This window comes from Lichenostomus cassidix, chromosome 1 (assembly GCF_008360975.1).
Source record: "Lichenostomus cassidix isolate B80296 chromosome 1, HeHo_3.0, whole genome shotgun sequence".
Taxonomy (NCBI): domain Eukaryota; kingdom Metazoa; phylum Chordata; class Aves; order Passeriformes; family Meliphagidae; genus Lichenostomus; species Lichenostomus cassidix.
In genome coordinates, this window is record NC_139479.1 from 105,219,198 (window position 1) to 105,232,150 (window position 12,953).

General features: G+C 38.1%; 1 protein-coding gene across 1 annotated transcript in view; it reads left to right on the top strand.

The window, feature by feature from the left end:
- Positions 1 to 12,953, top strand: part of ROBO2 (roundabout guidance receptor 2) — a 1,017,279-nt gene that overhangs the window by 12,702 nt on the left and 991,624 nt on the right. The window contains exon 3 of the mRNA XM_085050027.1: positions 923 to 1,039. Within this exon, the coding sequence (XP_084906153.1) occupies positions 923 to 1,039 (117 nt within the window). The remainder of the gene's footprint in view (positions 1 to 922; positions 1,040 to 12,953) is intronic.

Here is a 12,953-nt window from a genome sequence, read left to right on the forward strand (position 1 = left end):
CTTATGGAATTGCTGCAAGATTTTTCACATGCTGGATAAATTTCCCAGTTTACTAATTTCTGTGATAGTTGTCTATGCTTTAGACTAGAAATGGCATTCTATTCTTTCCCACCAGTCCTGTGTAATTGGTGCAGTTCTGACAAATCAGTATTTGGTTAAACAGATCTTCTGAAAGACAAGACCTGAGTCAGAGTGCTATAAGAGGAGGTGTGGTGGGGAATCATCAATAGGTGAATTTTGCCTGTGTCAGTGATGTTGCTCAGAGAAGCTGTGGCTGCCCCATCCCTAGAAGTGTTCAAGGCCAGGTTGGATGGAGCTCTGAGAAACCTGGGATAATGGACAGTGTCCCTGTCTGTGGCAGGGATTTGGAACCAGGTGATCTTTAAGGTCCCTTCCACCCAAATCATTCTATGATGTGAAAAATGTGATCACTGGAAGACACAGTTAGTCCCTAAAAGCCCACAATGAAAAGCAGCTGCCAACCAACTCAATGCTGTAAAACCCAAGCTTTAAAAAAAAAAAAATCAAGTTTTAAGTTGAGGGATTCTGCCTCTGGAAGTTTTCTACACTATACAATAAGTCTAAGAGACTCAGTGAACTGCTGCTTGTTCAGGACTCTTAAACCTGCCAGGATTGGAACGTGGGGTTTTTTTGTGAAGTTCAGGCCCTCTGTATGAAAGGAAAATTCAAGCATTTTCAAAGCAGCTTATTTTGATTTTGTAGTAGCATATGAGGTGACAGTCTTGGGCAAACAGACAGGGAGGTTCTGAATGAGAAAGGATTTTTACCAACTGTGTGTTTATTAAAGTAGAGTTATAGATTTGTACTGAGGAAATTTATGGGAATTTTGTGCTTTCCTTCACCCAAAGGTATATTTCCCAGGAATTTTAACTAAAACATTCAATAATATTTCTTTGTATAGCATCCAATAATGCAATGGCTGGAAGACAAGCAAGTGGCAGAGTAGCTGGTTGGATGCACTGGATATTAGCAATAATTCTGTTGCTGTGGGGTCACCAGATCAGTGGACAAGGACAAGGTAAGTGAAGATCTTTTACTGCAATTTGCCATTGGCACAATGTTGGTTGGAGAAACATGGATGAGTGATCAAGGGCTGAACTTCTGAGAATGGCTGGCAAGAAATAAGAATATAAAAACTTGAAGTACTTCAGTTGAGAAGTCAAATGCTGTTTGGAAAATGATGTCTTGATGCCTTCAGGGATTATCCAGGCGCTTGAATCTGTTTTCTTGTGCTCAGTGACTGAAGTGTGCCTTGGAAACCAATCTTCAGTCTGGTCTGTTGTTGGCTCTCTAGGTGTGGAGAAGTAGTTGTTTAAGAGATTATAGACATGGATGCTTTGTGTTGTTTGGCTGTGATATCTGCAATGAACCTGCAATATTCGGAAAGGCTTTTGTGGCCGTGCTATAAATAATTTCCCTGTTGTGTTCCTGTCTCGCTGATGGTGGTGCATAATAAAAGCTGTTGGGATGCAGACAGGAAAAAAAATTCTTCTTGGGTTTCCACTTTTTAAAAAATGAAGCATTTATTGCTTGTTTCTGATCTGAAGGCTGGGAACGAGAAAGGTAAAGCCAGGCTATTGCACTTTTTAATATATATTTAGTATAAAAGATGCTTGTGTGTTGTTAAACAGGGGAGGGGGAAAAACTCATTGATAATTTTGAAGCACTGAAATTGAAGGGAAGGGGATAGGCATTCCTTTTTGAGGAATTCCTTTATCAGGCCTTCAGGAAATACATATTGCATGGGAGCTAAGATTCCCACATCCTTAATTTACTTTTCAAGTGGGGAAATACTGTACATTTTCTGACTAGAGCCTATCTGTTCTCTATCATTCTAGTCACTGGTTACAAGTATGATACTGGCTAATGTGCTAGGTCCATTTTCCCAGGCAATTTGGGCTGCAGGGAGAGATCTTGGCTGTTGGAAGGATCATGGTGTTTAATCTTGTTTGGTGCAATTGTAGAGGTAGGAATTGGATATAAACTGTAATTCTGCTGGAAACCTCTGTGGAGCTTCTGCATGTTTCCTCCAGAGATCCTAAAAGCCAGTCTGGCAGCCTGTAGAGGACTTTAGCAGGGAGGTGTCATGAGTGTTTTGCAGCTGGTCACCAGACATGCTTTTCTGTGATATAAGTTGTGTTTGCCCAAAAAGGGGTGTTCTCAAGTGTCCATTTTGACATTATAGTCTTTGACTTGGAAAACCAGCTATATTTGAAAACTGATTGTGTTGTGGTGTTGTGCTAAAATGTGACAGGTATGGTAAATTTCTCAGTTTTATGAAATCCTGGTGAATGGCATTGGAAAGAAGCACAGATACAGCATCTTGAAAGAGTTTGTTTTCAAAGTGGGTGATGTAAGGGCAATTGTGCTGTGAAATATTTTTGGTGTGGCTCTAAACCCTCTTTGAGTTTCTGGCTGACGACAATGTAATCTTGATTGGTGAACTATCCTTGAGTCATGTAGTGCTGTTTCTCTTTTATAATAATTACCCAATTATAACTGAAAATGAAACCTTACTAGGGTGACAAAATACTCTTGAATGCAAAATGTCTTCCTAAAATTAGCACTAACCCTTACTGAAAAAGGGATATGGACCACCATCAAGTTATGTTGCTTTAATTTTAAATAACTTTACCAGCTTGTTATGCAGCTTTCAAATATTAAATACCTCTGAGCAGGTGTAGTATAATAAAACTGGTTGTGTTTCGGTCTTGGTAGACTTTGCATTCTACTGTGGTGGAAGTTTAGTGTACATTTTTGAGCATACACTTATTGCAACTGCTGTGCACTGCCTAAACTTTCACTTGAGAAATGTGACCACTGATGGCAATGAAGTGGTAAATTATAAACGAGGAACAAGTAATTTTTGGCATAATTACATACACAGGGTATTTAAAAGCTGAAAAATCTCTAGGTTTCTGGATATATCAGTAGTTTTGCTGTGGGTTTCTGTTAACACTTTATTTTTCCAAAGTAAAAAGTAAAGCCCTTTGGGCATGCCTTGCAGGAACCCGAGAAATGTAATTTCTGATTAATTTGAGTAAAATTAATATTAATGTTAAAGTTTGGTTATTCGGAGTCTATCAAGACAATAAAATGAAGAAATAATGATTCTGTGTCTGGGCATAGAACCAAAAGGGCTTAAAAGCCATATGGCTACATTTAAAGAAAACAGCTTCTGAGTCACATAACTTCAGCGTGAGTGGGTTGCTATGGAAGTTAGAAAGAAATCAACATTTGTTCCACTTCCATTTCCAATCTGAGTAGTAAATCCAAATTGAAAACCCTTTGTTTTTTAACAGCTCTATCTCTTCTTACACATTAACCCAGCCCAAGAATTCTGTTTTCTGAAGTCCATGGGGCTGCATCTTGCTCTATTTGTGTGTAGTTTAGGACTAGATGCTTCAGTCTACCCAGTGTAAGTGTCCTGTTGAGACTGGAGTAAGGAAGAAACTGTTTTATTTTGCACTCTTGCACAATAGACGAATGTGTAATTTTTAGAGTTTTGCATCCATTCTGCTTTTCTCACTTACCTGAATATTGCAGGTTTACTCCTCTGTCTTCATAGGAATAAATATATTTTTGCCTATATTTTGTACATATAAATAACTTTAGAAAAACACTTATCTCTTTAACATTGTGCCAGGTGTAATTTGAAGAGTATTTTGAAACAGACATGTTTTTCTTGGTGAACTTAGAAATCATATCTGGAAGTCTGAAGTTACTTGAACAAAAACCAGGCAATTACTGTTCAGTGCTATCCACAAATGGTGTTAGTATTGATATTTAAGACAAGATGAATAAGGAGTCCTGGAATCTAATAATGTTCAGACTTGTAAAAGAAGTGAATGTTGCTTAATATCTGGAATTTCAGTGCTGTATAGATGAAGCAGGTGCCCCCTTTGAAGCTCTGGAGACACTGGATAAAAGTGTCTGCTCTCTGAAGAACACAGCTGTAAGGCTGTTCTTGGATGCATGCTTCCTGCCCAAGAAGAGCCTTTCAAATATATTTTTTTTCAGAGCTGTCAGGGTACAGTGTTGACAGGTTGCTTTATTTAATGATCAAGCATAAAGGCTGAGCAATGTGCTACAGCCAAGAGGCTTCAGAGCTCAAACAATGTGCTAGAAAGCAGTGGGTGTTGCTGGCTGGCCAAGCTCTGACCCCCTGCCTGCAGCAACTTTTCCCCCCTAACACTGGCCTAATGGGAGAAAAGCATCTTAACTTTGGAATTGACAGTGCTGTATGTAGGTGATACTTTTGGTTTGTTTTGCATTTTGTATCTTTAACCAATGATAAAGCAAGTCATAGCCAGAATCACAGCTAACTTGCAATATACAGGAGTTTGTCAATATACCTTCAGAAAGAGAAAACAGGAGTCATTGCTGGACTTCAGAATCATCAGGTAGGTGGTAATAGCAGAGAAAAAGCATTCAAATTGCCTCACTTTTGCCTTCTTTTGTCTGTGCTGCTGACAAAACCCAAGTGTTCCCCAAAACATACTCCAAAACCAATGAATAACAGTGTCTTAACTCAGTCATGAAATCCTGAGATTAATGTGCCTTAATAGTGAGAAAGAAGGCAGATTGAGAATACATGAGATTTCTTCCCAAACCTATCCTTAGTGACTTGTTTTGACCATGAAGTATAAGCTGTGGTATCTCTTTCCAACCCCTGCACGTTGCTGTGAGCTAAAGCAGCTGTGTGCAAGTATCTTTCTCTAGCTCAGCTGTCTGTCTGACAAGGTAAGGAAAAGTATTTTTTGTATATGGAGTGTGTATATGTGCACACATACAGTTGTATGATACAAAATGACTGGCAGGGATTTTTGGGTTTAAAAAATGTAAACCACCAGAGAAGTAAAAACTGTGTCTAGAAAGCGAGAGTCTTGGAACTTCCAAATTTCACCCCTCAGCTAATCCTGAACTGGTACCTGGGTGCTGTGGTGCCATGATTTGCATCCAGTGCTGCCAAATCTGCCAAGTGCTCATGTGTAACCTGGCTTGTGACTCCTGATGGGAAGAGGAGCAGTCCCAAGGTGACATGGAATGGGATCCAGGTGGCACTGCTGCCCCAGGGATGCTGCCTAGATCAGCCTTGAGCACAAGGAGCTCCTCCAGCCCATCCAGAGCCTGTGGCATAGCCCAGCAGGGTAGGATGGGTTTGCATGCTTAGAGGAAGAAAGTTCTATTCCTAGCTTGAGTCTGTCTATGCTGATGCCCTGAGATATCAAACAACTTCTGGGGCTGGCAGTATAAGCAGGAAAAGTTGTGATTGTTTAAAAATTATATGTGCATTTGCAGGCATACTAAAACACATCTTCTATTTATATGTAATATGTATTTAAAAAATGTGTTGCATTTTGGAGAATGTGTGTGCTAAGGCAGCTTTCATGTGAATATTTTGGTATTAGTGGGACTATCACAAGATGACAAAATTTGTGGGGTCAGTCAGTACCAATGGAAGCCACAGCAATATGGGAGCCCTAACATTGTGTTCTGTTATTCACACTGAAAAACTTTACCTGGAAAGGATAGGACAACTGGGGAGAGAGAGATCACTGGAACTAATTCCTACATCCTCTACCAATTCCTACATCACCCTGTAATTGCACCTCAACTCTACTTAAATATACTGTAAAACTTCAGTTTAAAGGAAATAATCTCCTACTATTCATATCTCCTTTTAGGAAAGTAGGTACTAATGAAATACATATGTACTTCTAATGTCTCTCCAAAGATTATCAGGATGTGTTGTAGAATATATTAAATTGTTTTAAGGTAATCAGTTCATATCCTGTGAATGAAAATGAAGCTCATTCCAGCAAAAAACTAATGCTCTCCTGTGAAGGATTCTGTTGCAGAGAGCTGGTGAGCACTCACTTGGGATCCTGCATTGACTCTTACAGACCAGGATCCAGTTTTAGACTAAACCCAGATGATAAGCTTAAACAGTCTTTGCTTGTGCACTGCCACCTCTTCTAAAAATTCAGGTGGTATAGTAAGAATAACTTGGGATAGGACAACAAAAGCTCTCCAGGCATGTTGTGTTACATTGCAATTATTCCTTCTGTCTTGATGCTTCCTCACTGTGGAATTCTAGGGGATATTTGAGTCAAATGATGAAGAAACCAAGTAATGATGGGGCTAGACTCATGTCTGTATCCTCACTGTAGGTGTGTGAAGGCATTTAGAGACATTTGAGTGAGTTCTGAGAAACAAAACCCCAAAACCTTTGTTATTGAGGCCAAGATGTACCATGCTGGAAAGAACAGGGGGTGTGTGTGTGAATGGTACACCTAAAACTCATGTCCTCACTTCTGCCTATGCAAATTGGATGCTACATTTATAGTTGGAAAGGTGGTTTGTGTGTACATCTATGCATTAAAAAAAAAAAAATTGAACTGCAAAGAAAAGTCTTATTTCTGGTTCAGCAGCCTGTATGGGAAGGCTTCAGCTTCAGTGAAAGAAGCATCAGCTTTAATGCAGAGTGACTGCTGCTTGTCTCATAATAATGCTCTCAAAATACATTTGAAAGCACAGGATCAGCATGTACCTTTACCCTACCAAAGTACCAAGAGTTTTTTATAGCCATTGAACATGATTTAGCACTTAACCTTTCTCTTGTACATTATGCGGCTTTGCTAATGGATAGCAACACTGTATTTTGAAGGGAGCATTTGTTTTGTTTTTAATGGAATGGTTAATAGTAGCCACTTTAAAATTGGCAAGTAGCCTTTAAAAAAAGACTGTTAACCAATAATATGTTAGAATTTTTGAAGAGAGGTTGTAATTTGTCTAGGCAACACCCTTTGCAGAAACTCTTGATGGAAAAGACACCAGGAGAGTGTTTCTTTAAGGTATTCTTTGCTTGTGTGTGTACCTGCCTCAGGTACTGGCTCATTGAAAAGTGAAATCTAAAAAAGCAGATATCACCTTGTAATGCAGCTGAACTTCAGCATGAGCTATGGAATTTAAATTCGACCAGAAAGCTTTGCTTTCAATCAATTATATAGCCATTTGTCATAAATCCTTCTTGCAGGCAAAGACACTGCCCAGTTAATGCAATCTACAAATGCTGCATTTTTCTTTAAAATTAATCTTCATGGACTTTCACAAAAAGTATAAATTATTAAGCATGCAGACCTTGGTCTTTGTGGCCAATAGTCAGAATGTCTTGTCTATTTCAGAAAGATCCAACGTAACTCAAACAGTAAACAATTAAACATAAGATATCATCATTACAGATTCCACTACAATGTAATTCTCAATAGTCGTACAACAGAATGTAAGAATACTTTTAGCATTAAGAACAGGAGGAGATAAGTTGAGCAGAGTACCCATTACTTATGAGGAAATAGAAGATATGTGGTAATAGTGCTAAGTAGCTGAGGAAAAAAGCGTTTTTATTACTGAAGTGACAAAAATCCCATGAAGGTTTTGGTATAAGGTGATAAAAGGGCTTGAGAATGCTCATGAAAAATGTGAACTATCTAAGCATAAATTGAGGTTTTCCTCATGAGTAATTTGCATGAATTTGCCTAAGGTTGTGTGACTCTCTTATGACCTGAAAAGTATCTCTTTTCTGTGGACTGTGCTTTCTGTAGCTGTTTTCCCCCAGGATTGTTAGTTTGCGTCTTTGAGAGGTGAAAAACCTGTTTTCTCTGAAAAGGTTCTATGGGGCACAGGGAATGAATTATTCCATATTGGGGAGCAATGCATAGGAAATTAGACCTAGTGTAGGAGATGAATGCAATACCTGAATAATAAAAGGTGTCCTGTTCCATACTCAAAGAGCACAGGTAACTGTTAGAATCCAGTTCTCATACTTACCTAACCAAAAATTGGAGAAAAGGATGAGAGCAAATATTGAGTGTAGTTTTACCTTCTCAGTAGAACTTGTGTTGCAAAAGTAGATGTCATATTTTTATTACCTGGAAAATTAAGAGAAAGTGAGGCAAATCTCAGTGTTAAATACTTGAATTAATGGTCTAATGTGATTCAAGATGGAGAAAAAACTTTTAACATCATGCTAGCTATTGGGCCATAAACAGCTATATAGAAGGAACATTTCTGAGATCAGGTGTGTGCTTTGTGTGGTTGGTTTGCTTCAGGTAGAAGGTTCAGTGTTTGCCATCTGAAACAGGTTAAATCCTCAAGAATGGCTTTCCAGGAAGCTTAATTTAGAGTAATGAGAACTTTCTGATGAATGTATGTGTAATTGAGAACCTCAGATGTCATCTCCTAGAAATAAGCTTTGATAAGTGGTGGTGCTGCTGTGGCAACTTGTGTTCCAGGTGGACCAGGACTCACTCCCTATTGTGTAGGAGTGAATAACTATTGTAGCACTAAACACAAAACAAATTATTTTCTTTTCCGAAAAACAAATTTACTTAGTAGATGACAGCATATGAATAAAACCACCACTTGATACAATTTAAGAAGTTTCACTTGATATAATTTAAAGTCTTTCATTTTGGAAAATATGGTGTTCTTGATGTTTTAACAGAATGTATGAGGCTTCAAAAAATTTCTTGGCAGTCACTGTGGTAGTAAGCTTCATGAAAAATAATAAAAATTGGCAGTCAGGAGAATGATACAATGCATGTAATATAAAACACTTTATCCTGGAACCTGTACAAGTACTAAGTGTCCTAATGTATATTTATTGAGAGAGAGCTTGGAGTTTTATTTATGTTGCATTTTAAATGAAAGTATTTCAGGATTCAGTTGCCTTTCTTTGTCCATTTTTTTTTATACACTTAATCATAAAAGTTACCATAATCAGTGACTATCAGGTCTTGGTGACTTGAAATTAGCCTCTAAAAGGATATTCTTGCAGGAAACTCATAGTTCAAACAGGCATTTTTGATATCTTGGGTAGGTTAAATATATTTGGGTTTAAGTGAGGTTTCTTTTACTTTTCAGTTTCTGTTTCGGGTTCATCTTTCAACAACAGCACAAAATTAAAAAAACCCAAATGAATCCAACAACAAAGTCATTTTAGCCTTTCTAAAAACAGATCCCTTCATAAACAAGTGCTGTGAAAGCTTTATTAGAGTGAGGATGCTAAGCCTGGCCTCCAGCAGTAATAGCTACTTCCCTACAGGTTCAACCTCTTCTCATCTTTCTGCTCCTGTGCTGGCTGGGTGATGTTTGGGAACAGACAATCATTCTTTTCCCTCTGCCACTTGCTGTTCTGTGTTCTTGGCTTCTTCAGGAGAAATAAATCCCAGCAAAGGTTTTGGGATGGCAAATCTTCACTGAAAGAAAACCAACAAAAGTCATCTCAGGTTGTCTTTACTCTTGGTATTTGAGACACCAATTCTCAGCTTCCAAAAGAGAAAATCTGGGGAGAGTTGTCAAAATTTATCAGAACAAGTGATGGGCAGGAACGACTGAATCATGGGAAGGTAGAGAAGGGACAGGGAGGGGGAGGATGAGAGGAAAGTGGCATCCTTGGCATGAAGAGTGAAGCAAAAAGAAAAGGTCATCCATAGCCCTTCTGGCTCTACTTGGAAGAAAATTGAGAGCAGCCAAAGACGATTTAACTGCAGGTCTGTAGCAATATAAAGGCAGGGTGTCCTATGCAGTACCTTGCATGTAAATCAGTTAATTGCCATTTGTGCCAAATCCTGTGTAGGGCATTTCAGTGCTCACTCTGGAGGTGAATTATCTGGAGGGCTTGAATATTTCTGTACCTCAACACCAGTTCTGGACTCCATCCAGTGAGGCTGTCCAAGAAATATTTTTATAAGAGAAAATTGTTTGGTTATAGTTATTGGCTGACATTTTATTAAAGTGAGGAACTTCTCATTAACACTCGGTTCAGGGAAAGTGGTCTTCAAAGAATTATCTCATGTATTAGATGAAAGTGTTCAGTGATTTGCAATTTCAGAACAGTCTTTCATTCACAGTTTAAAAATTGCCAGCAAATGCACAATTAATTACATAACAATTTAACTTTGACAGCTCATTTCTGGATCAGATAAAATAAGTCATGGCTTTCTCATCTTGCTAAATGATGTTTCAGTGCTTTGTGCCCATGCTTCATAGTTGTAGGGTCATATCATTAAAAATACATGGGGAAGAATGTTGTTTCCATTTTTCTAATATGTAGTGGAAAATGTAGATTATCCCTTATCTGTTTAAACCTGTCACGGTGAAAAGTGAATATTTTCAGTTTTCTCAGTCTATGTTAAAAGTAGGGGATAATAGCATATGATAGATTTTTCTTTCTATTTTTTTTGGTTAGTTCAGGCAAACAATACAGATATGTTTCAACCATATAAGTTAAAAGCAAAACCTTATTGAGAAGAACTGAAGTTTTGTTTTGCTGAAAAGAAATACTGTGTTGCAGTTAGAGTCCAAAGCATGCCATGTTCTTTATGACCTGTCTGCAGTCTGTTTCTTTCAAAAACTCTGGCATTGATCATTACCAGTAATAAATCCTATGATATTTCTCTATTATAGAAAAGTAGCCTAGGGCAATTCTTTTTCATGTATATTGTAAGATTGCAGACACATATGTATGTGTATGTGCCAAGCACTTTCCTGCCGGTTTGATTTGCTGCAAGATTTTATTATTAATTTGAAATGAATGAATAATCCCATCTACATGGGAGATCTGTTCGTGAAGTGCACTTTGAAAATTTGTCTTCAATGGTTAGGCTCATAAATCACATGACATAAAACTTTTAGATGTTTTTCTTTAGACTAGTATAAAGTTCCCAAGAGAACTTTGAGAAACATGGGGCTTCAGGTTTTGCAATGTTTATACTTGGCACTGTCCACTTGAGTCCAAGTGTTCAAGTGTCTCGTGTAAAGTCATTTCAGGTTTTTTTTTTTTTCCTTAAAAACTCAGTTGAAGCAGCAAAGATGTTGAGCAGTGTACAGAAAGTGGCCAGGTGTTCTCAGAATGGCTGAGGTTGTAAAGGTCATCTGTGCCAACTTTCCTGCTCAAAGCAGGCTCAGCTAGCACGGTAACATATGAAGACACCTCTGCAATACAAATATTTGGGATATGTAGAATTACTATTGCTCTCTAGACTATCTTAAAAATATGAGGGGGAGGGCATTTGCAATTCTAAATGTAATTTTGCATATTAATTTATGCATGTGTGTGACAGGCAAACTGTGATTCACTGGGCTGTCCATCAACCAGAGAATGGGCTTAACAAATATGTTCATTCTTGTACAAATCAGGAGGCAGATGCTGTGCTTGAAGTGCCACTGTACACAGCATGGGCTCATACATGTCTGTTAAGAAAAATAAACACAAGCATGACAGCCTTCCTGTGAAACTACTAACTTCATCTGGCAGGTCACTGTCATTATCTCTGGCTTGAAATGCAGTGGGAGCTTTATAATCCTCCACTCCTCCAAATCTTTGTCTCGGATAGACCCTGTGTGTGGAGTGAGGTGTTTGCTGTGAGGAATCCTTTGTTTTACCTTCCATTAGACATTCTGAATTCATAGTACCTACAGCCTGCCCCTGTTGAGCAGGACAGGCAAGTTAGGTGCTCTAGCTCTGGTTAAATCTCTGAAGCCATGAATATTTTGCTAAATGGGCACCCTATCTGATGGAATATTAACTTGGTCAAAAAAGAAGCTTTACAGCCACGAGTCAAATAATTTAAATTGTATGCAAAAGGTCTCTTATCTTCTCTATTTATTGCATGTGACTTTGTCTTGAGGGTTACTGTTTTTCACAGTGTATTAAATCTTTCTTCAATAGTCACAAACACTTGTGTGCACTTGATGCACCTGTTTCTTCCATGGAAAACTTCTTTATCACTTTGTCTACTTGATTTGTTGTGCTATCTTTTTATATGAGAAATTGTGCTTTCCTTCACCCAAACCTTTTTAAAGAGCTAATTTCATGACTGTTTTCAGGCTGAAAATGAGTGACAGGCAGGGTAAATGTGATGGTGTCATGCACACAGTGAGCACCATGTGTAAGTGAGCATCTGCAAGATTTAACTTTGTGAGCTTTCAAATAAGATGGACAGCTACACTTTTATTAACAGAGCCTGAATGTGTAAAATTGGCTACAATTCTGATAAGAATATAGTTCAATAGCAAAGCATTTGACCACTTCTGGGCCCTCTGTTGTGCACAGTCTTTCTTCACATCAGTTCTGAAGGAAACAAGTGATTTATGTTGTGTACCCCAGCTAGCTCATAAATCTTACCAGTTTTGAATCCTGTCTGATGGAGTCCTTTCTCCTTTACAAATAGACTAATAGTCTATTAGATTCTATTTACAAGGTCAGCCACTGAAGAGTGCTGTGACTTTCTGATAACAGATTGCAAATGTTTGAATTATTTTTACTCTTAAAAGAAGAAACTCCGCATATTTCTCAGTGTTCTCTAGATCTGATACATGGAACACTTCTAGAATTAGCACAGTTATTAGCTTCTAGCACAGTTCAAGAAAGTCTGTATTTTAAAGTGTATGGGAGTTGCAGTGTGGGATTTTTTGCTTAACCTGGATACAGATGATCTAAATACATTATTACTGTGAAAAGGTTGCTAAGCAGTTGTAAGAAGAGGTGCCTCTTGCTGAGGTGGTGCTGGGAAGTAATGTGTTCTAATTAATTTCTACAGAAAAAATCCAGCAAGCATTTCAGTGAGGGTGCTTTACCAGCTTGCTGAAGGCAGCAGTCTCCTCTCACTGTAAAAGCAGAAAACAAATGGTTCTAATTCTTCTTGTTTTCACAGTAATAACTGTCATACGTTAAAATAGATATTTCCATTAGAGCACTTGTATTAGGTTAGCTTAGCTTATTGAGAGGTAATAATGACTTTACTCCAAGGATGAGGAGGCAAAAAAAAATCAAATTAATATCAAAGGAAGCTGCAAGTACTTTGTAAGTAAATCAAGACAAAAGTTAGGTTTGTAGTAGAAATACATATAAAGGATGGTAGTGTTTT